This window comes from Tuber melanosporum (genome assembly GCF_000151645.1).
Source record: "Tuber melanosporum whole genome shotgun sequence assembly, scaffold_87, strain Mel28".
Lineage (NCBI taxonomy): Eukaryota > Fungi > Ascomycota > Pezizomycetes > Pezizales > Tuberaceae > Tuber > Tuber melanosporum.
Window position 1 is genome coordinate 254,748 of NW_003299136.1, and position 25,302 is coordinate 280,049.

Consider the following 25,302-nt stretch of genomic DNA (forward strand, 5'->3'; position numbering starts at 1 on the left):
ACAGACATCTCGCCCCCTCGAAGCAAGAAAGTGCCCCCAAGTTCTCTACGCCGTGGACAAATACCACCCTCGTAAGATGGCCACACTACACACCAGCCCCCAAAGCCCGCCCCTTTCAGGGTCCCACCAGCGCAACAAGGAATTCTGGACCGAATACCCTTGATAGAAGAGCAACGAAAAAGTGTAGATCTCCCGCACTCGCTTGCCGCACGTGCGTGGTGCCGTGCATCGTAAGGAGCCTCAGGGTGCCGACATATATCATATCGTGATCGCGTGCGATGAGACTTTCGTGGGATGAAAGCTAGGATCGTGCATCAGGAGTTCCTCGGGCTTGCTGGGGATTCATGTAAGGCCAATCGATACCAACCCCGATTTTAGAATTCTTGCAATGCGATGCATTGCTGGTGGTGACTTGAAGGTGGTGTGTGTTAGAATATACCCCGAGCTGTTTGTGTCTGCTAGACCTCGTTTATTCCATACTGGAATCAGTATGTCCGTCCGCTGGGTCCCGCTGACATTTTTTTTCTACCACCCTCTTTTACTGTGAGCGAGTGTACGTAGTGCATCGTGGGCGCTAGTATGCAATGGAAATGAAACACATCATAATTTTATCAGACAAGAATACGATACCATAGATTTTTCTGGGCAAGATGCCGCGTGGGTTTTCATTGTGGACGATCCTGGAGTAGGGTATGAGTATGAGAAGTTGAAAGAGGGGTGAGGGGATTACGATGCAATGATGCTCGCTTTCATGGTAGGGCGGTAATTTTGCTATCATTTTAGAGGGAGGGGGACTGTGAGTTTTTGAATGACTATGAGCAGATTTCCCTCCCAACTTTTTTTTCTTTCTTTTTTTCACGCGCGGCGGAGAGTGTTTACGGTGTGACAGGGAAATATTTTTGGCATCTCTTGATAGCCTTCAGAGCTCTGTGTTTGGGGTGGTGGGGCTGGGTGTGCGGCTCCGTGGTCTTATCGAGGATGCTGTGGCAAGTTTATCATTCCACTGAGTGAAGTCTACCAGCTGCGGCGAAGAGATAGATATTGTGGGAGCCAAACGAACAACAGAGGAAAGACCTACATGATGCAGTTTTATTTAAGCAGAGGGTAATTTATAGAGTTTACTACTACGATATCAGTTGTACTAGCGCGAACTCTATAAATATAAAGAGTAGAGGATAACAGATGGCAAGAATTCCAGTAGTAATGGAAATATATATTAACCCTTCAAGCTAAAAGTTCATATATCATATGGTTACCATATCAGTCACCCCTCCCGCACAAACCGCTCAAAGTCAGTTCCCAACGCTTGGCGAACCATTGGTGAGTGTTCATCAGCCAACGCTAGTTGGAGGTCCACGCGCACATCATCCCATAAGCTTCCGTGCCCCTGCAGCTTGAGCATCTGCATGGTGGCTTCCGCAGCCTTGATACGAACGTTCTCATTGCTTCGATCAGTGAGACACTGGTTGACCTGGAACCAGGCTTTGCCGAGAACATCATTCCAGTCCTGCTCTCCCAGTGTTGTAGTGGACAGACGACGGAGAACAGTTGCTATACCCCCAATCCCGCGTATTTTGAGATCGTAGTTGGCGCCCGCGAGCTTGGCCTGTACAAATTCAAAGGTCTTTAAGGCATCGGCGCGGGCTTTTGCTCCTGCGGTGGATGGTTAATAAGCAGTTAAATAGGGCGAGAATGGGGGGAAACCTTTAGAATTGGAGTCTGGTCTGAAAGCCTGGCAAAGCGTAACCAGACCATTTGCTAAAGTTCTTTCCTCTCTGCGCCGATGGGTGTCAGTCGGTCACCTAGATGAGCGCACGAGCAGATAAACCTACATAGTTTTCAGAGAGCGCCCGTCGGCGGCGACGTCAACATCCATTTTATCTTCAGACTCGTCTTTAACCGAGTCCACAACAATATCGTATACCTCCTCAAAAAGATTCAAAGCCGCAAACCCGTTGGCAAAGTCACCCAGACTCTTTATTGCAATGCTTCTATAAGCAGCATTTTTACGCCTTGCTTCCCTCAACACAATCTACTCACATGTAGTTGGTTAGTGGAGCAATGGGAGGGAACATCGGTCTCGCGCATACCGTTGATAGTTCTTGCAATTTGGCTTGGTCATTCTCAAAATATTGAACAGCATTCGCGGCGAGAGAAACAAGAGCATCAAGAACAGCTTCTTTTCCATCCCAACTCTTTCCCGATGTTGCCGATACCAACACAGGCCACAACAAGTCAACTTGATCGGTTGTAACATCCTTACCGATTGATTTGCATGTATCGGCCAAGCTTAATGCTGCTGTTTGTTTGAGCGCCCATCGCGGAGAGGAAAGGTGAGTCTGTGCTAGTGAAATGATCTCCCCAAAATAAAGTTTGATCGCGCCTGTCCCACCAGTATTTTCTGTCCAGGCCTTCGTGAAGACTTCAGCGATGGATGTGTGTGGGTCATGCTTCCCGACGAAAATGAAGGGCAATATGTCCACGGCCAGAGAATTAAAACGATCCGTGGCGCTAATATGGTTAGAAATAAGAATAATGAGGGGCGATTGGATACGTACTTTTTGCACAAGGAGTAAACCATTTCACTAGCTAGTGCCCTGGGCTTTTCGTCTTCACCCTCAAAATATAGCTTTCTAGAATATCCTACAAAGCTCAATATTTTTTCGTCACTAGCTAATCGGCAGAGATAGCCAGCAGCACTAGCATAGCTTGCCATCACTGTCTCATTGCGATCGTGCATCGAAGTCTGCATAGTTTTGAGGAGCTCATCTGCGAAAGGTTTGGCGATGGACCCATGCCGGACCACTAGAGTCACGATAATGCGGCTGCATCCTACCTGATAATTATCTGTTAGTAAGCGACGTAGCACGGCTATGACATGAAGGCAATGTACTTTAGATGGTAAGCCCAATGCTTTCCTTATGGTTTTCTCGAACCTGGGCACAAAGACCTTCATAGTGTCTCTGTCCAATAGATCCAAGGATCGCTCAATGGCATCCATCATTGGCGATGCCCGAACTTGGGCTAGCCTAATACGGTCAATCTACATCGTGTATTAGCTAAGCTCCCCATCGCAGAGAGTAAGAGCGCACATCGTCACCAGTGGTATTGTACTTATCTGCGTTCAAATGCAAGTAATTGACCACCTCCGGCTCAAGGGAACTCAAGAGCTGCACGAATTTGTCCACAAGGTCTGGAATGTACGGAAGGAGTACCGGCCCTCCTGCTTTTACGAGCTGAAGGAGAGTTCCTAGTTTTGGTAAATAATATCGTTAGTTCATTCTTTGCAGAGGCTCAATCAATTTATTAGGAATACGCCACCAAGGCTGCCATCATGGTAGGTCGCTCGACCCTTCGAGAAGGGAAAGTATCCAAAAGGCAGATTCAATGCTTACGTAATGCAAATAACTGCACCTCCTTGGCCTCCGCTTCCAGCCCCCTTCCGCCCATCAAGAATGGCATAACGCCCTCTAAAATAGCCTCTGCCTCTTTCCGGCTACCCCCTGAGGCCATATCGACGTTGTGAACCATCGCTTGTGTCAGCCCCCTGCAGAGTTTCATCGCAGCGATCCGAACACTCTCCTTAACATCATCAAGGACCCGGAATGATGTACTCCAGATTTTCTCCAAGTATGGTTTATATTCGTCAATTTTCTTTCCTTGCACAAGCTCTCCAAGAGCATTGCAGCTCGCCTCTCTGGTCCTCCACTCTCGCCCTACAGCGTATTTAAGCAGGTCTTCAATTATATTGTCGAACTGTGCTTCCAGGACATTTCTCTCATCACTCCCGACCAGAGCCTTCCAGATGTCTTCCATACTGCGAGCGACATTGGGGTTAGGGTCGAAGCGGTACCGATAAAGTTTTGGGTATAATTTAGGGTTGTGCTTCAAGACGTCAGAAGAGGAAAGAATGCTCCCCAGTCCGAAACGGCCGAAGGCTGCCCGTGAAGACCATAGAGAATTATGGCGAGCAAGTGACATAAATTTGTAAACCAAGCTCGGATCACCCACTTCTGAAGCAAGGGACATAATCTACATCGAATGTGTTAGTCAAGACTACAGGCTTGCATAAAAGAACCTAATGTGTGAGAAATGAACTAACATCTTTGTAGGTGGAGATACTTCCATCCCCAGTTGGCAAGGCTCCGGGTTCGAACAGCTCCGTTTCTGCCGATACATTTCCGGCCAAGGTGCGAGTTTTCTCACCTGTGAAGGATGAAACGAGGTTCCGGACAAGATCATCTTTAGTTTCCTTTTCGCCCTTTTCGTAAACCATTGTCAATCCTCTCGCCGCGGTCTCCTGGACAAGCTCTATTTCAGCCGCCAAAACCACTCGTTAGTGATATCTAGGATGCTTAGAAAAATGAAACAAGCATACCGTCTCTGTCTACCAAATATCCCCTAAATCCTTTTTGCATTTCCCCAAGTTTGGACTTCACCTGTTGCTCCTCTCCACAGAATTCCAACAAGCACAGCATCCAGACACATACAGCCTTCCTCAAACTAGGCTTTGTGTCAGACACCTTGCCCAGTACTGCTTCCAGAACTTCTCCTAGCCTCCACTTAGCCAATTCCTCAGCAGGCTTTGCATTTTCATATCCTGCAATGTCAACCTTTCCACGAACAGATTTACTCTGCCACCCCCCGGCAAGGCAAGCAATGGCTTCACCGGTAGCAAAATTAATCTCAACCTGTCTGTTCTCGTGGAACGCGAAAAGAGCTTGCAGAAGCTTGTCAATAATAGGTTTATCGGATGAAGGAAACACGATCGCTAAGTGACCAATCGCAAGAACCGCTTTTTCTTTCCCCTTTTTGCCGAGCTCAGTCAGGCGATCCAGGATTCCTGCGTAGGTCTTTCGAAAGTAGTCCCCGTGAACAACTGCAAAGATGGAGATTTCCGAGAAGGATTGGACGGCGGCATCAAGAATAGTTTGATCTCTTGCTTCTAGAAGTGCATTGACAAGAACACCTACAGCCTTGTGTACTAGCTCCTTCGGCAAGGAGCCGAGACGCCCACGAAGCTTTAGTCTCGACAGGAGAAATCCCAATGTTAGTATTCCGCCATGAACCTTCCCACTTTCTACTCCGAAGGTCTTGTCCAAGCCGTGGGCATAAGTGACCATCTCCTCCGTCATAGACAGTAATATATTCTCTCCTAGGGCCTCGTGACTCCCAACAATACCCAGGGCTCTGGAAGCCACCACCCTGTCTTCGCTCTTTGTTCCTGTTAGGACAGCCGTTTTTAATGATTCAAGCTTTCGCACCGAGTTTTCCCATGACTTTTCGGGAACAACACCCACGAGATCCACCCAGACGTCTCTAATACCATCCAAGCCCGAACCATCCCAAACCATACCAAGCCACGCCACTTCCATGAACCTATTGAGTATACAACTATTTTCCTCTCCTAATTTACTAAAGTAAATCTGGACCTTGTGTCTTATACCCTCGTCGCGCTCAACAGCTGCATCCAACTTTCTCTCCCAGTCTTCGTCCACGACTACCTCTTCATTGCCGAGCGCTTCCATAAGTCCTACTCTCCGACAAAAAGAGACAGCTGTTGCGAAGACCTCCGGGGGCATCAAACCTGCGACAATGCTCTCTTGGGCAGTCCAGGTAGTAGCGCTCTGTGCCGAGTGAGGGAATAAGTAATTAATAAGATCCGAGAAACTTGGAAAGGTATATTTATTCGGCTTCTTAGCCTCGGGAGTATCGATTTCCATGGAATTTTCATCCGTCGCTACAGGATAACTTTCCTCTGGATTGATAAGACGATAGTAATAGGGATGTAGACCTAACGAAGCACGGTTAGCATTCTCGGTGGATGGGAATTTCTAAGCGGGGGATAAGACGTGAAATTATCTCTCATTCCCCTTATATATATACCTTTCTTAGCCTCCTCCACAACCTCGTCTCTCTCCCCCTTCCTTCCGAGAGCCAGTAAATTCACCCACCGCCCTTCAACATTCCCGAACTCCAAGATGCGATTAGCGTATCTGACCGCCGAAAATCTTGTACTTCTTCCTTTACCCGCAATCATTTGTTCTATTATCAGTTCCTCTAAGCTCTCCTCCGTTTCTCTATCAAGTGGTTGCTTCGCTATAGTGGGTAATAATGTGGCTAGCGCCCCCTCAACACTAACAGCCACACTTCCCGCGGGCTCATCTCTCAACCTCCCAAACAAAAATTTTAAAATCCTCCAATCCTTCTCTACCACAATTCCAGGGGCCCTCTTTACCAATAACCCGAGGCTTTCATATGCATAACCCCTCAGGTCGTCTCCGCCAGCCCCTCCTCCGTCTTCTGGGCTAGTAGACAGTAGCCAGTACCTAATCTTCTCCACAACATCAACCGCAACGGCTGCCATAACCTTTCCCCCACCCATCCTCGATGCCCAGTTTACAAAGGTGAAGGCAGCTTGTCTAAGCCGAGAGTAGTCTGTTTCGAGGCCACTTTCCACAATCTTAACAATTTGATTCCCCCATTGCTCTCCAATGGCTTCCGTCGATTTCGCCAATAGCCCGACAATGCGGGCTTGGAGTACAACCTTTACCGGTGGTATGGCATTTCCCGGATTACCAAAGTAAAGTTGGTATAGTTCCTGGACTACCCCCCCGTCATCCAAGGACACCGACGGCAGTGAACGCTTGAAGACATCTTCTGCAGGCTCCGCAACTGCCGAATTCGTATCAGAAGCTCCGACGAGACTAGGGAAAAACCTCTCCTGATCCGTAAATGCACCCGAAGCGAGAAACCTAAGCACAGCCTTTTTTATATCCGTCAAGACTGCAAACGGGCTGAAGGTCTCTTTCTTTCCACCTAGGGTCAGGAAGTCAAACTCTCCCGCCGAAATCCCTGGGCAATTCAACTGCCCCGATGTGTTGCTACTCGCAAAAACTGATAGATTGAGTAGCATTAATCGCTTGAACCACCCCGCCACCCAAACAGCATCTTCGCCGCCACTGCCCTCGTGGAACCCCATTTTAGTTCTCAGAGCAAGATCATCTTGGGTTCCCCTATTCGGGGGCTCAAAATGGACCAGTACTTTTAACAAGATATCGAATAGCGAGCGTTGATGAATAACGTTATCGTGTTTTGATATATCTTTTAGCAAGGGTGGGAGTAGTTCTAACCGCTCCGAGACAGGTAATCGCTCGATACCAGTCTGGACATACATCAAATCGAAGTTACGCACAAGCGAGTAACGCCCGCCGATCTCGGGGTCTTTAAATTGCTTGAGAAGAGCGGCGACGGGCAATATTATTGTAACCGGCCTAATCCGGGTATTGACATGCTGACATATCGATATCACCTTTGAAGTTATCATCAGCATCATCTCATGCAACCAGCCCTGAGGGAAGCGAATCCAACCTTATTCCGAACTGAGGCGTGCGGGCTCGCAAGCTTCAATATCAAAGGTGGCAAATAAAGATTCAGTAGACGTTGAAGCTTTTCATCGGTATCAGCTAGCGCAATCTTGAGCTCGACGTTGTTAACCAGTCTCAGTTCTTTATCTCCGTCCACATCTAAGGAAGTCATTTGCGAAGCAGCGTCAAAGGGATAAATATGAAAGAGGAGAGAAGGGTGAAAGGGGGATGGGAGAGATGGGAGAGATGAAATAGCCAAAAAATAGGCCTTTTCCTACCGAGCAGAAGAGAATCTCACAGAAAGCTGAGGTTCCGGGACTCACTCGGGCATGCATAACTCCGGGAAGGAGCCGACGTGATTATGTAAGCGCCTGGGCTAATCAAGTGAGGAATTAAAGGGATTACTAATTTCAACACATCCAATTACAGTACTTGGGCAGGTTATCCTGGTAATACATGAGCCCGCTGTGGTCCCGGAGTGATAGAGAGCTCAGACGGGTATTAGTATTAGTACTCTCCCATGGATTTTGGCCCCTTACGTGATAATAATAATATTATGGTAACGCGTTGTCCATCCACCCGCAAGGCACGTGATTATTTGGTTGGAGGCTGAAACTTACAGAAGCCCCACCTTACCTGCTGCCTACCGGTACGATATGTAAGCCGTTTAAGAGCAAACTACCGCTACCATACTCGTAGGTCTTTCTCCACACCAAACAAAAATAAAAACATCTTATAGAAGAGAAATATAGTTTGTGAAATCTCAATATCAGAGATGTTCCGCTGGAGAGGCCGGGTTGTGGTGGGCTCCAAATTTATTTATTTTGTCTTAGATACAGTGAAACAAAGTGAAGGGCCTAAGTTCCGTCAGATCTCACAGGAAATTACCCGAATTATCTGATTGAGATAAGTTAGAGTACTTTTATGCTCCTGGAACTGCTAATATTTCTACAGTACCCCCCCCCATAAACTGGCAGGCGCTAAGATCATACCGGGATTACTTTCCTGCTAGAGGGTTTATATAGCATTTAGAATTTGCGGTTCCCATTATAAATCAGAGGGGGGAGAAAGAAAACTTCTCTTTTTAATTATTTTTTCCTTTTCTTCTCTCTGCTACCCAAGTGACAGATAGTTTGACACGAACTCATGATGAGTTGAATAGAATCCCTTGGCCCCCGCTAATTGAACAGGGGTTGACTGGTTATTGGGATATTAGCAACTGTCCCAGCTAGGTTTTTGCCACGTAATAATACTGTGGGAACAAATACTTATTCTACTAGCAGCCGGCCGGAGGTTGATGGATTCTTCTCCCTGAGGTCGAAAATAATCATGCTACAGTATTAGGCATGATATGGGAGCAGGTCCATCCCAGCAGCGGAGAATTATAAACATTGATCACGGACCCTTTGTGCGCAAAGGAATAATCGCAATGGGAACACTGATAGATGTTGATCAATCGGGCGCACACGGAAGAATGCTGTTGGTCTTGATGAAGTGTTATTCGTTGTCTATTCGACTATGGAGAGAAATTTTCTGCTAGTTATACATAAACCCGACAGATGCCGCAAGGCATTGTCTACACACAAATCAGGGCCATGCCCACTTCAATACCACCTCAAATCAATCCCTAAGGTTACCAGACCTAACTTCTTTCTCGTACACCACAACACTACAATGGGATTACTTCATCAAACACCCGGGATGGAAAAAGGTGGGCTAGGTATAGTGTATGGATGAAAGCCGCTAGGGGCCTTACAATAGAATTGAGAAGCGTAAAAAAGAAGAGTCTGGTTGTAAACAACAGATATTATATCATAGCCTGCAGCACCGGAAACCACGGGCAGCAGGTGAAATGCAGGTATGGGAACTATATTTTCCACCCAGAGGTTTAATGCAAGCTAATCATTTTCTTCGCTCCACTCTTAAGATCCTGCGGGCAAAGTCCGTGGTATGAGCTAGTGCACATCGGGAGCTTTCTCGATGCTACCGAAACCTCCAAAGCAATCAGGATGATGTTGATCCCAACACAGTTGACACCGAATATGGCCGAACGCCACCCTCGTGGGCTGCCGGAAACGGGCACGAGGGGGTCGTGAGGATAACCGCTGGAACGGAACGATGTCAACCCCAACAAAATGGATACGTGGGACTGGTCACCGCTCTGGTTGGCTGCCAGATATGGGCGTGAGGGGGCCGTGAGGATACTGCTGGAACGGAACGACATCAACCCCGACAAAGTGGATACGTGGGGCCGATCACCGATCACATGGGCGGCCGAATATGGGCACGAGGGAGTCATGAAGATACTACTGGAACGGAGCGACATCAACCCCAACAAAATGGATAAGCAGGGACGAACACCACTTTCGTTGGCCACCGGTAATGGGCATGAGGAGGTTGTGAGGATACTGCGTGAACGGGCGTATTTGGTTACCAGATAGGCACATACGCAGGGCCCTACACTTAACCTATGATAGCTCTTCTCTGCTGAGCCGTCTGTGCCATCCGAACCTTTTCCCAAGGGGCCCGCGGTCTCGATACCCTAGAATAAAACCCGATACTTCTTCCCTCTCCTCAATGTACCATACCCTTCCAGCAGGGGAGCAAACTTAGCGGAACAAAATCCTAAGCATTCCACAAACAATCTTTTATATGCTTGCTGGCGATATCTCACTACTTTATATTTATTTGGATTATTGCATAACTTAGACTACAACTGTGCCATCTTATATCAGTGTGGATGGAAGTTTTATACATATGGACAACAATTATCAGATATCGACACAAGCTGTATAAGTACACGCGAGAGCGGGCGAACCGCAGGAACCAATGGAGAAGAGTTACGGTGCGCGATTCAAAAAGCTTGGCCTATCTCACCTCTTTTCTACTATCCTCCGCCACTCACCCTTTTACTGCGTCCCGGGGCAAACCTTTTTTCGTACCAATACCATGACACAGCAAATTCCCCCCCCCCCACCACCACATTAACTGGTGAGAACCGGCAGGCGCTATGACAGTGCCCCCAAATAACATTTTATTCTCATTTCGTCTCGAAATAGCAATAGAACGCTGTATCCGGACTCCGCACTGCCTGACCAACCCCTCCAGGCCTCCCACTTTAACCACAGCCCCTTCTCATCCCGGCGCAGAGTGTCCCCCCGAACACCAAGTAGCGCTGTATACCCCCAAGCACCCGTTGACACATAGCCCCCCACCTAACTCCCGCGGCTCCACAACTCTCCTCAAGGTGTCGAACTCAAAATAGCCGCACCAAACCCATCAACTACTCCAAGTCACCCCCGGCAGCTGCAGCAACAGAGTATATAAGCAACACCACAAGTCCTACCATACCCAAAACTTGACATTCACAAAAAATGGCTTACCGATCCGGTACTTGCACAGGACTAACTCCCGTACTCAGACTTCGAACCTATCAGCGAGTGAGCACTCGTGATGCGGTTTCGAATTCCTGCTTTTTCACTTCTTCCAGACGGAATTGGTTTCTGGAGGTTGATGGTATTCGTGTTGTCGTAGTTTTGGGCCCATTGTGCAATTATGGCCCCGGACCAACCGGTTCTCTTTCAAATATACATGCCCAAGGCTGACTTCCGCCTGATTAACATACGGCGAGATGGAAGGAAGAATGAACTGCACATCTTTCCATCCACTACTACTACCAACACCCCATCAACTAACCTAAACAAAACAAAGCAAGAGAAAACAGAGCCGTGCACACAATGGATTACCCAAACCCCCGCATGATACCCCCCGGACAATTTCTCCCCCAATTATACTTGCACAGTTCACAGAAATATCACGACTCGCTACCCCTCCATTACTCCTAATGCTAACTAAAATTCAAGCCTCACCCCAAGCCGGACTCGCTAAATTCCACATACGAGTACTCACGTCCCCGGACCAAGAATCTCCACCTCTTCAGGAATAGCCCCCGTGGACCTATAAAAAGTACAGTGTCGAATCTGCCACCCAGATGCGCACATCCACCTCCACCATGCAGAGAGCACTAAATATCACGGACCTCGATAGCAACACTTTTCGACCCCTGAGACTGAATGACTCTCTATCAGATATTACATGCTGCCTGACTACTACCAAGAAAATTATACTGCACTATATAGTCCTTTATTCAATTCCAACACGGCCCAATTTCCTCCATATCAGCGAATTCAGAAAGGAAGATATCTAATCCCTTGCAAGAGCTGCTGTCATGTGTGATGTGGGTACCCTCGCAGGATACCGGTATCTTGCGCTACCGGCTCAGCCTTTCGATTTCAAACAACTCGAACACAATACCCCTTTTGGGTCTGCGGGCGCCATTCCAAAAGAGGTGTCAATTCTTGGATCGGAGACGGGAGTGAGTACTTGGTCAGGTCGCCAAGTTGATACATTAGTTTCGCTGTCCACGACTTGGCCCCGTAGCGAAAGAGCCCGGATGAGTATTAAATTTATTATTAACTGGTGCTTCGCTACACCTAATACAATTCTAAAGAACCAAGCCCAAAACATTACCGGGGTACTGACCATGCCCACAGTGGGGCTCTCAGGCAGCTCCATGGCCCTTGCTCGCATTTTGTATTGTACAAGTATGATATGATAGCATGTTGTCCATCCGCCCTCAAGGCACGTGATAACTTGGCTGGAGGTTGGAGCTCACTGACGGAAGTCCCCACCTTAGTCTACGTCCCTACGAAACCAAGCCGCCCGACGAACCTCGAGGTAAACTCCAGGGCGAAATATAGTCTTTCTCCACACCAAACACAGGTAAAAACATCGCTCTTCAAAAACATCTTACACCGTTATAAGAGAACTGCAGTTTGTAAGACCACAAGATCAGAGATATCCCGCCGAACCTACTTGCGGTGAGCTCCATATTTATCTCTTTTGCATTACTCGTACATGCAGGGAGACAAAGTGAGGAGGCCGATTTGAGCTCAATGAGAAAAATCCCAAATTACCTGATCGGGATAGAGCACTTTTATGTTCCCGGAATTAGTGATGCTTCTATCCCATCGTACCGGGATTGCCTTCTCGCTAGATAACTTTTTATAGCATTCAGAATTCGCAGTTCCCATTACAAATCGAAGGAGGAAGAAATCGAGCTCCTCTCCGCTATCCCGTGACAGACAGTTTGGCAAGCGTTCATGACGAGTGGAACAGAATGCCTAAGGTCTCGTTAATTGACCTGTTCTCGGAACATTAGCAACCGCGCCAGCTATGTTTTTTCCACATAATCATACCCCGGGGAACAAGTACTTACTTATTCTACCGGCAGCCGGGTGGAGATGTGCGGATTCTTCTCCCCGAGGTCGAAGATAATGGTAATGGTATTAAACATCGAATGCGCTATAGGAGCAGGTATGCATGGGAGCAGGGGATTGTAAATACCCATTACTGGTTACTAACAAGACATTCACCTTTTTGTGAAAAGGAATATTCGCAATCGGAATACCAGGGATGGAAAAAAATGTAGGTTTATCGTAGTTATGATCAAGGCGGGATCTTGAACAGTACTGTAGGTCACGGATTACGGATGTATGGATTAAAGCCGCAAGGTCATTATTCGAGTACTGTACTGTGCATTCGATTCTCAAGTCGGGTATCACAGATGAATAGCGCACAGTGATACCACCACCGCCTCATAATATCTAGAAGAATACAAAGGGATACCAAAAAGATCTTCTCCCCTTTATGTCCTTGAGACCTAGGGTATGATATTTAAGTATAGCGGGTGACAGAATCTACAGTCCCTAATCACAAGTGTTGGTGAAAACCAGTGAAATATTAGTAAGCATATTGAAACGAATACAAGTACCGTATGATATGATACCGGTGAGCGCGCCTTACCGTTTATCCACCATCACAAGCCCAAAACAGCTATAAAAAAACTACCAGGAGAGAGAGCTCCCATCCTGCGAGGAACAATTGCCCCCAGAATTTTTCGAGAAATTGTGGACTTTCCACTACAAGCAGAGTTGGTATCATAGAAGCAAAGGTATGGTACTTTACCGGACACAAAATATTACTTTTTTTCATTGTTTTTGTTCTTTTATTATTCTAATGCCTCAACAGAAGACTTGCAGGTTTTCTAGATCCTTTTAGAGGCTTTGGTTTTTTTTCATATTCTGATGATATCATACTTGCCTAGTTGGTGGCCTCTAGCCACCTCTTTCTCCATGCTCTTCGTTATCTTCGAAAGTTGTGACAGTAATCACTCAAGGTTCCGATTCAAAATCCCTTCGCCGGACCCTCCCGGGTCCAGATATCGACCCCATTTTCAGAAGTGAAAGAAAATAGAGAGAGAAAGAGAGAGGGTAAAGGGCAGCCGTTATTTGGGGCTCCTTCTACCTTTTTTTTACTTGCTTGCCCCGATAAACCCCCGTTCTATCTTCTACTCCTGCTCACAGGAGTCATGCTCTGGCCTTATGGAATTCTCTTACCAGAGTTGCTGATACCCTGGGTGGGGAAATAGCTCATAGGATCGTTTCAGGGTTATAGAGGTCTCTGTCTTACTCTGATAGTCTTGTGAACGAGGAAGATTTGGCGATGGCTATTGCACCTGCTGCACAATAGACCAAACCACACTAGACCCGTCCTCACCGCTCATGTAAGCATGGCCATTCACTGGTATCAGAAAGAGGCATATTCAGAAAGCAAAGGTTATGGTTTCGTTTATAGGTTTGGGCGCCACACCGGTGATAGGATATAGCGGAACCAGCAGCGGTGTCGTAGTATGATAGATGGCCTGTAAAAGAAATAGATGGCTACAACTCGGCGGTATTGAGAGAAATTAGTGGGAGAAGATAAGACTTGCAAATATATAAGGCGAGAGCGCCTTAAAGATCAGCGTCTATTCCTACCCATTGCCTGCAATGGGCCATACCATACACCACTACCGCCCAGAAAAGATAAAACAAATATGAACGAATAATAATAAAGAATAGCCAGAACGGAGATGATATGAACTAAGTCTGACCGGAGCTTCAAGAAAGGAAAATGTGAAGAAAAGAAAAGAACAAAAGTAGACGGATAGCAAATGGTGAGCCGAAGCAGGAAAAAAACACCCTCCATCAAATCTATTGACATTACTCAGCAGTTATTTATGGAGCAGGAATATTTCAGGTATCGCCACGAAGAAGGAAGAATGTAAACGAGAGTCAAAAGACAAACGAAGGATGCGATGGTAAAATACCGGCCTACCGATCGACTGCGACTAAGAGAATCGACCGAGTATTGCTAGAGCGAGAGCCAGCTTTCCCGAGAATATGCCAGAAGCTTAGGTGCCGCATGGGAAGAGTTTAGGGCAGCGCTGGCTGCTCGGTTGAGGGGAGGTCGCTATCGCGGACTTAGAATGAGTCTTTGAGGCCCGATTACTAGTTCCCGCTTATTGGGGGTCTACCAATAGTAGTGCATGTTAGCCACATGTGTTTGTGGCGTTGATGTTAAGGCTACCACTTCCGAATGGCATACCTACCGCACTTGCCCCCATGCCTAGCGGGCGCTAGGAGAGGCATGTCTAACCAACGCGATCTGCTGTGTCAGAATCGACATCGTCCCGTTCACGTAGCATCCTAACGACTTGATGATGTCCACTAGAGAGAGCCCTGGGCAGTGGTGTTTGGTTCAAACTGTCTGGCGTGGCGGTGCGGACATATTTCCGTCGTAAAAGCGTCTTTACTACCCCCTGATGCCCGTAACCAGCGGCCCTCGAGAGTGGCGTCTGGCCAGAGGTGTCCGGCTGGTCGGGATTGACATCCCCTCGTTCCAAAAGCATCTTTACTACCCCCTCATACCCGTACCCAGCGGCCCGCGAGAGTGGCGTCTGGCCAGAGGTGTCCGGCTGGTCGGAATTGACATCCCCTCGTTCCAAAAGCATCTTTACTACCCCCTCATACCCGTACCCAGCGGCCCTCGAGAGTGGCGTCTGGCAAAAGGCGTCTGGGTGGTCGGGATTGACATCCCCTCGTTCCAAAAGCATCTTTACTACCCCCTCATACCCGTTCCCAGCGGCCCTCGAGAGTGGCGTCTGGCCAGAAATGTCCGGCTGGTCGGGATTGACATCCCCTCGTTCCAAAAGCATCTTTACTACCCCCTCATCCCCGCTCCCAGCGGCCCACAAGAGAGGTGTCCGGCCATAGAAGGTGTCTACTTGGCCGGGATCGACATCTTCCCGTTCCAAAAGCATCTTTACCACCTCTCCATGCCCCCTCCCTGCTGCCCATGTGAGAGCTGTACTCCCCATGAAATCGGTTGCATTAACATCCCATTCCTTCATCTTCAATATAGCGGCAACTATCCCCACGACCCCGAGAAATGCTACTCCGTGGAGCCCTGTGAACCCGAGTGGCCCTCTAACTGCTTTAAAATAAGGGCCTGTGCCCCTATCGCTATTGTAATGCAATAACATTAATTGAGCAGATATATGCTCATCAAATCTACTCAGAAGTCTCAGTGCAAGCGCCTTCACATTTTCCGTCATCCCCCTTCTTGTATGCTCCCCCCAGTAACAGGAAGCATATTCTAGAAGTGGCATTGTCATGGGAGCCGATCGAAGTGTTGGCGAGAGACTCCGGACACATTCAAAATTGAGGTATTGTCCGGGGACAAAATTAACTAGCTGTCAACGGCCGGAAAATCTTCGGTGATGACAACCACACTCCCCCACCAACCCACTATCATGAAAACCCAAAAGAAAATTAAAAAATATAAATACATAGTAGAAATTAATATTTAGCATACCATCCATCAGCCTTAATAATTGCTTCCACCCTATCCACCATTGATCCTGCCAAAGTATCAAAAGCCTTTGGGTCCAGAAGTTCCCAACAATGAGTGATAGCCTCCTCTATAATTTTTTTGATCTCATTGACAGGGCCCTTCAGGAGAAACAGCTCAGGATAGTGCTTATGAAGCTTGTCTTTCACCAGAGACCAAACATTTTCAATTGGATTGAGGTCTGGTGAATAGGGAGGAATTTCCATCAGAGAAATTCCATTTCTCCTGAGCCATCTCCTGAAAGGCAAGTGAGTCTTAGCATTGTCAATGATCAAAAATACCTCTTCCTCTCCAACATGCTCCTTGATATCCTCCCATATCCCTGGAAAGTCATATTGATTATAAACATCAATAATTGACTTTCCAGTCACTCCACCTCCAGCAGAAGTAGGATCAGGAAAAACAGGTAAAAAAAGACCATGAGTTTGACCATAGAAACAACCAGTCATCATCTGACTAATCTTTCTCTCTCCTTTCCTAGCAGTAGGTTCAACACAATCCTTATTCCACTTTTCTTTTGGACATCTAAATACCCATTTTCTTCTCTTTAGGTTGGTGGTGGGGTCCAATGGTAGTGAATACCGTCTGGAGGAAGTGCTACGGATGGGATAGGGGGCGAAGCCCCCTCCTCCATCACATTCCCCTAGAGAGTAACATATTTAAGAGCGATACAATTTATCAATTACATTAAAGAACACGCAATTCCCATCCATCCATTCCGCATCGGCCCAGTTCGCTAAGCGAGGGTCATGGTTAAAGCAACCTATAACCGGGCAACCGTGAACTACCTGAGTTTTCCGACAGTACTTGTCCATACTGGTGAACTCAGCCTGTGAACCGAACCAACATTTAAATACATCCATACACGTAAATTCCACATCATCGAAAACCACATACTTGTAAGTCTCATGATACAAGGAAAGATTAAAGAAACCCGAAAAGAAAATATGAGACCCTAAACTCCGCGCCCATTCGGTCTTACCGGTCCTTGTAGGACCGTATAAGATCAAGGCCAAAGGTCGTAAACCAAGGATACCCCTACATGAATTATTGCGATACAATGAAAGGAAACGATTACACCAAACCACTAAATCCAAAGGCAAATCCCAACTCTCAACAGGATAAGGAGATCTATATACATTTTCTACGGTCGGATAATGTTTCTCCGCTACCATGCGAACGTTATTATAGCTACCGAGATAAAGTCTCGGAGCCACGCTACGGACGTTCTCGAGAAACTGTTTTTTTCATCCCGTTAGCCTTCGGTCCCCGGGACATGTATATCCTCCCCCATGATTCTAATGCAAATGAACGACAACGAGGAATATACAAGGTCTTTCTGTATCGACCGCCTGTTCGGGGGGCTGGTGAGGGGGTTTACTCACTTGATCCTTAGTTTCTGCAGCGAAACATCTAAGCAACGCATCTCTATCCTTAGATTTTCCTGTACCGGATCCCCCACAATCTTCCCTTTCGAAATCCTGTACGAGCACCCATCCTTCCTTCCGGCAATAATCCCTCACTTTTTCAGGAGTTCGGTAAACCGTTTGGAGGTTTGGATGATAAACGCGGCCCCCGTATTCCACATCGAGACATCGCATGTTTGTGGTTTCGAACTGTTTTCCGTCCACTCAATGGACGAGAGCGTGGTAATGAATTCCTCCATCTGCGTGACGTTCCTGTCCAAGTACGAGGTGAAGACCACGTTGTCTGCAAGCGTCGATAATCGGTTCAGGCTGGAGATTGTCACAACGGGGGTACGTGACCAGCAGGTATTTTGTACAGATTCTTCCGTGAGGAACGGGTCGGATAATTGTTCTGAGGTCAGGTGTTGCCACCAGCCGGGAACTCGGTTTGGGTTGCGGGGTGGGCGACCAATCGATCGGAGTTGAGGTGGTGATGATGGCATCGGGGTCCTGTCCATCATGTTGAGGAGTACTTTCATGGCCTCGCCTTCCGCCTTCCGCCTTCCGTTTCCTTCATTGGGTCGGCATCGGTATCGGCGATGGTTTGCATTCGAGGAGAGGTAGTTCGCTCATCTCGCTCGGTATGTCGGGATTGGTCGTTGGGCATACAGAACATTCGCTATTATTCGCAACAGGAGGAGGAGGAGTCTCAGGAAGTATCGGGGAAGCATGGAGAGAGAGGTTTTGTGTTTTATCGATGGGAGTCATGGCGGTGGTGGTTTGATTGTTGGAACGAATCATTCACAACGGCGGAAATGTGTCCCATTATATCCTAAGCAAGGTACGTACCGCTCCCAATGGGTGTCACGTGCTCCCACTCCGACTATTTAATATTATAGTCGGAGTGGGAGTGGTGGGACTCTATGCCAAGGTTTCCTCTTTTGGTTGTTTGGTTGTTGAAACAGGGGTCTGTGTGCGCATTTGCATCATAAATATTCACCACTCCCACTCTTCCCTGTTTTTTTTTTTTCTTTCGCGCACACACACACACACACAGTCTCCTTCTTTTCAACTCTGAGGGTTAGGTGTTCAGTGCAGTGTTCGGGGGGTTCACCCAATCAAACGCCCTTGGAGAGCTTCTCACGATGGCTTCAAGTCTTTAACTTCCCCACCTTCAGAAGGTTCACGTTTCGTGCTCCGTTGGCTCGCTTTCCTTTGTTTGCCTATTGATACGGTACCGAGTGGGCCTCACGGTCCTTATTTTTTTTCCCTTGTTTTTGCTCTTGCTTGTCGGTTGGGCGTCCTTGGTTTCCGGCCAGGATACAGTTGGTCTGTAACTGGTACGGGTACTTGGTTATTGGTTTTATTTTATGTTTTGCTTTAAGTATCGCTTTGATACTTGGTTTGTTTTAAGTATCGTTTGATACTTGGTTTTGTTTTATGTTTTGTTTTAAGTATCGCTTTGATACTTGGTTTGTTTTAAGTATCGTTTGATACTTGGTTTTGTTTTATGTTTTGTTTTAAGTATCGCTTTGATACTTAAAGAGTTTTACCAAAGAGTATCAATTGATACCCTTGATTAGTTTCGTTCATGCTAGACATGAACAGATTTGTGTATTTAAAGACCGCCTGTTTCTACGATAGAAAAGGCAGACTTCGACAGACAGTATTTCAATATACTTGGTTGAACGGTTACTTCTTTGTTCCTCAGTACGCCCTCGAAGCCTCCTTTAGTTCTCAGCTCTCGCCTCCTCTCTGGAAGAGCAGGCCACCTGCCAACTATCGTATCCATTATCGATAACGTGATTAGCACCTTGCGAACACGTTACATTTTTTTAACCTCAGCAAGTGGTTAAGAACCTGTCCCCGGATTTAGGCCTGATCAACCTATCGATATCCACCTCAGGACGCTAGCGGAGAGAAGCGGCAGAATTTCAGTATATTCGGCTTCATCTCAAACCCAAGATAGAGTCTTTGACGACCAGGAGTGGGAAGCAAATCCCACGGCAAGACCTTACTAGGAAGAAACAACCCCGGCGCTCTGATAAAGAGCCCGGCGATGCGGCAAACACGGAAGATACACAACCTCCAGGAGACTTCCCTTCTACTCCAGCAAAGAAGCCTTCCTTTGAACTCCGAAACGACCCCGAATCTAGTATGCGATTCAGATATGGCTAGCACAGGAGGAGGGCCTTCTGGAGGAGGGAAATCTCCATGAGGGCAGACTTCCGGGACTGTGATCGGTTATCACGAGGAGGTACCTGCAGCATTTGAACCCCCTAAGTTTAAACTTCACCTCCCAGCGAAATTCACAGGCGAAGGGAAAGACCTCAAACCTGAAGCTTTTGAACGATGGGCCACAGAACTCTCACACTTCCTACTCTTACAAGGAAAAGATGTGGAAGACCCTACAACCGGACTTATCATTGGATCATTCTGTGAAGGAAAGGCAACCGACGCATACCACCAATGCTATAAGGACTTCGGCGGGAATGTAAGATTAAGAGGATCTACAGTTCTCGATTACTTGAAAGGACGATTCCAATCCTCTATAACCAACGACCTCCTATACAACAAATTCAACCAGCTCCAGCAAGTTAACGGAACACATGTCAAGCGAATCATCGATGTGGCCACGGACCTAATAATGTATAAGGATCGAATGGAGAGAGGAAGTATCTCCAAATACATCCTGAAGTAACGATTCTACGACACTATGCACCCTACCCTCCGGCGAGAGGTAGAACCACTCGAGGAAGACGGCGATGATATTGCAGTAATAATTGCTAGAGCAGAACGAAAGGACGCCATTCTCCATGAGACCAAGGCCTACAAAACACAGACATCCTCTAATAGGAACAGCCAGCCACGACACAAAGCCTCCAGCAACTCTGAAGACGATACCCCACGAGTTTTCAAGAAGAAAAAATCCTCCAAAGAATCGAGACGGCAAAAGGGAGAATGCTTTGAATGTGGAAAAACAGGACACATGGCAAAGAACTGTCCTACGAAGAAAGGAAAAGGAAAGGCTATAAAAAAAGAGGCATCGGCCAACAATATTGAAAGCGATTACGCTCCATTCAGTGAATATGAAGAGATCCACATTGGGTACATCAATGTGGAATGCAACAGTGTTCGACCTCCAGCTACATTCAAAACACACACTGCTCTAGAAGGCACTATCCTGATCAATGGCAAAAAGGCTCGAGTCCTATTCGACACTGGTGCAATCGGAAGAGATATGATCAGTAATGCCTTTGTCTCTGTCCATGGACTCCCTACCCGAGACCTTAACCAACCCATACCAGTCAATATGGCAGTAAAAGGATCACGATCCACAAGCCATAAAACCTGTAGTGCGACCATTCGACTTGGTTCTGCAGTCATACGCCGCCAGGAAATGCTGATTGGAAATTTAGCCAAATACGATGCCCTAATAGGCATGCCCTTCCTGAATCGTCACAAAGTTATAATCAGGTGTGGGGAATCAACTATCGATTTCCCAGATCAGAAGGTCAGAGTCTCATGCAAGCCAACAAGCGGAGAATACCGAGCTGCAGTCTGTGAAACAACTGCCCTACGACTATTGGATGAGTATTCTGATGTTTTCCCAGACCATATACCTGAAGAACTACCACCTATGAGAGAAGTGAATCACCACATCCGCCTCCGAGACCCTTCCAATCTCAAGAACCAACCCACCTACTCTATTCCTGACGCATACAAAAGCCCACTTTGTGATTGGATCAACCAACAACAAAGAAGAGGAGTCATCTACCGGGCAGAAGCCCCTGGTGCCGCTCCTATGTTTGTTCAACCCTAAGCAGATGGCAAAAGAATCCGCCCCTTGGTTGATCTCAAACTACGGAATGAAAATACGGTTATGGACAGCTCCGCTATCCCAAACCAAACACAGATCCTAAATGCAGTTGGACGGGCTAGATTCCGAAGTAAGATTGACCTAAGCGATGCCTACTTCCAAACAAGGTTAGACCCAGAAAGTGAACGATACAACAGTTTCAAAACACCCTTCGGAAGTTTCATTAGCCGAGTTATGTTACAAGGTGATATGAATGCGCCCGCCACCTTTATGCGAATTATGGAAAACCTCCTAAGCGAATACCTCCACCATTTTGTTTGGGTCTACATTGATGATATTCTCATCTTCTCGAACACCATAACAGAACACGCCTACCATATAGGTTTGGTTTGTACCAAACTTAGGGAAGCTAAATTTTATGCTAGCAGAAACAAATCAATCATATTTGCCGATAAACTCGATATCCTAGGACATGTTATAGATGATGAAGGAATACACGCAGCCCCAGGAAAAATAGCCTGTTTCACGGAATGGTCAACACCCCAGAATCAAAAAGAACTCATGCGATTCCTAGGACTAGTCAACTACATTTCCCAGTTCCTCCCACACCACGCCACTGTGACAGCGCTGCTCACAGACCTTACCGGCAACGCAGAATTTGCCTGGACCCACACTCATGACCAAGCCTTTACCAACATCAAGGATTTGATTAAAAACGCCAACGTTATTCAACCTATCGACTATAGTAAACCAGAACCGATATGGTTGATTACTGATGCATCGGATGTTGGAGTTGGAGCATGGGTTGGGGCAGGGGCCTCCCATGAAACGGCAAGGCCGGCGGCATTACGCAGCAGAAAGTTCACTAACTCATAGATGAACTATGGAACAACAGACAAGGAAGCCCTTGCTGTGATTGATGCTCTCGCCACTTTCAATCAGATCCTGATGGGCAAGACCTTCACTATTGTTACCGACCACCAACCGCTCACTAATCTTAAAACAGAAAAGATACCGGGAAGAAGAAGAACAAGATGGATAGGCGAGATCAGCAAATACGATGCAAAAATCATCTATACCCCAGGAAGAACGAACTATTTAGCTGATGCTCTCTCCCGCCTATACGAGAATCAAGACCTTGCAAACCCTCCCCTTGTTCACGACCACACAAGACAAAGCGAGGACAGCCCTGATGACACCTCCTATGAACAAGAACCGTCAATGGCTACCGCCAGCTCTGCCGCTCCCTCCAATCCTTTCTCTTACACCATGTACAGTGCTGCCAGAACAGAACGAAGAAAGGACATTGATGAAGAATGGAAAGACAATTGCACGCTCCGCAGCACACCTCCTCACGAACTTGAACAAAGCAGAACCCACTGGTCCCACTGTTATCACGACACCTGCCCTTTTCACCAAACTGAGATCAAGTTCGGCAACAGATACCAGCGACCGTACTATATGCCTGCTGATAATTCCAAAGATACCAGCTTCGATACCGCAGAAGGAGAAGAAGAAAGGATCGATGGAAATGAGCCAACCCAACACCCTCATGTCCTTAATCCTGCTCCAACGCGATACCAAGGCCTTGAAGAACTCGAACAAGCAGCAGCCTACGTGGATGCAATGTCGTATTTACAACCCCCACAGTCAGCCCCGCCATCCTCTCCTCCCATGATCGATTCATGACCACTATATGGTGGACCCTTACGAGTATACAACAATGAAACCATTGTCTCGGTCATACCCCCTACTATTCCTGAGCATCGGCGTCAACTCTACTAAACCTTTGAGGAACAGGAAGCCCCTATCGAACCAACAAGAGGATCCCTAATCGAGGATGAACGAGATGTTAGATCAACCACAGAAGAATTAACCTCCTCTTTCCGAAGCCAAATGATAGCAGGATACCACCATGACCCGATTTACTTCAAAGCCATGGATGCCTCCAGGCATGGAGACCTCGCCCCCTACAACATATTCAATGGAATGGTCTTTACCAGCACCCGTTATGGAGAACATTGCCTATACGTACCAAAAGGCCATATGTTCAACGGAATGACGATTAGAGAATATGTCATATCCGAGATTCACAACAAAGGACACCATAGTGCAGATCGCAACCTCCAATATGCCTCAGAATATGTCTACTGGCCTGAAATGCGAAAGGACCTCCGTGATTTTGTCAGGCAATGCGAACTCTGCCAGGCAAATAAGGAGCGAACACAACTTCCTGAAGGAAAAGCTCAGTCCCTCCAACTACCATGTGAAATATTTGAATCCTATGCCATCGATTTCGCAGGACCATTCAACAAGTCCGCCGGATATGACACCATATTGGTAGCTGTGGATCGATTCTCTGGATACACCTGGTTAATACCAATGAAGGTTACCGACTCTTCCAAAGACACCTGGAATAACCTACAACGACACTTATTTACCCCCCACGGGTTCCCCTTATCTATTGTCAGTGATGCTGATCCCCGCTTTACCGCCAGATTCTGGAAGCAAACTCTAACCTCTCTCGGAATAAACCACATTATGGCTGCCCCAGGACACCATGAGACTAATGGCCAAGTAGAACGAAAAATCTGCGAGGTCAAGACCGGGATTAGGAACATGATCAATGAACGACAAACCAACTGGGAACCAGCCCTATTTGAACTAGCCGCATATATCAATGCCGGATTTTCAGATACCCTGGGAATGTCACCATATAAGGCAGTCTTTGGCTGCCAATACCCTCTCCTACCTACAACACTATTCAAGAACTCCTCAGTCCCTGCTGCCGATGACCATCTAAACCGCCACCAAGCAATTCGGAACGATGCTTTCCAAGCTGTTAAGGCTGCCCGATTCCGAAGCACCACTACTGCCCAGCAACGACGTCGCAAACATGTTCCCATCTCACCAGGAGACATGCTCATGGTACACGGTAACATGTTTATTACCAATGTCGGACGCAGCAAGAAACTACAACCCCGATGGCGAGGACCCTTCAAAGTCATATCCTTTGACGAGCATACAGAGAATTACACTGTCCAGATGGATGGACGCATGTACCGCCGCAATACTGCAGTCTTCCACGCCTCAGCTGTCAAACGATTCCATCCCAATGACGACTCCAAGTTTCCTGGAAGGACCCACTCTCGGCCTGCACCTATCATCATCGAGAAGAAGGATGAATGGGAAGTTGAAGAAATCAGAGACCATCGCCTTTGGCATGGAAATGATCAATTCCTAGTCAAATGGAAAGGATATCCGACGAGCGAAAACAGTTGGGAACCACTGGAAGGACTTGAGCACGCTATGGATATGGTGAACGGATGGTGGAAAGACAACATGCCAAATGAATCCCTCCCCCCAACAATCAATTATATCACCATGTGCTGGGCACCTACAATGCCAGAAACTGAGCGATGGCACGCAGAACTCGAAACTAGAGATGGATTTTGGGCACCACACTTTGAGTCAGAGTTCGAAAGTAGCGATGAGGAGAATCAAGCTATGGAGCAGGCTCTCGACAACTTTATCTAGTCACCAATCACCATCCGAATACCATAACGATGTCAAACTATGTGGAGCTCAATGTGAGGCAGCGACAACAGGTTTTTGGACTGTTGTTGAACCGCGATGCTATCCAACTTGAAGACTACTTCGAAATCCTCTAGATTGACTACTGTCCTGATTGTGATCATGCTTGGATTGACGTACAGCACGAATCTGGTATTCGTAACTACTGTGATTTAGATTTCTTCGAGTCTAAGTGTTTCCGTAGAGTTTCCTCTTGTCCTTGGTGTGATACCTATGATGAAGAGTTTTTGGCGGAAACTGAAGCCATGAGTTTCTCGGAATCCGCCTTTGATGATTATTTGCTTTTGTTTGTTTAAACAGTTGTTTTGTTTTGGGGAATGTA

General features: G+C 47.1%; 1 protein-coding gene; it reads right to left on the reverse strand.

Moving 5' to 3' along the window:
* Positions 1-1,192: 1,192 nt before the first annotated feature.
* GSTUM_00011536001 (uncharacterized protein) lies at positions 1,193-7,539 on the reverse strand (the record flags this gene model as incomplete). XM_002841965.2 has 12 exons in its annotated part: positions 1,193-1,653; positions 1,705-1,775; positions 1,833-2,032; positions 2,091-2,511; positions 2,559-2,836; positions 2,894-3,043; positions 3,093-3,250; positions 3,396-4,032; positions 4,103-4,311; positions 4,379-5,794; positions 5,887-7,312; positions 7,372-7,539. 12 exons carry the CDS (start codon positions 7,537-7,539, stop codon positions 1,265-1,267), a joined length of 5,523 nt encoding a protein of 1,840 aa, XP_002842011.1. The 3' UTR covers positions 1,193-1,264.
* Between the last annotated feature and the right edge of the window lie 17,763 nt (positions 7,540-25,302).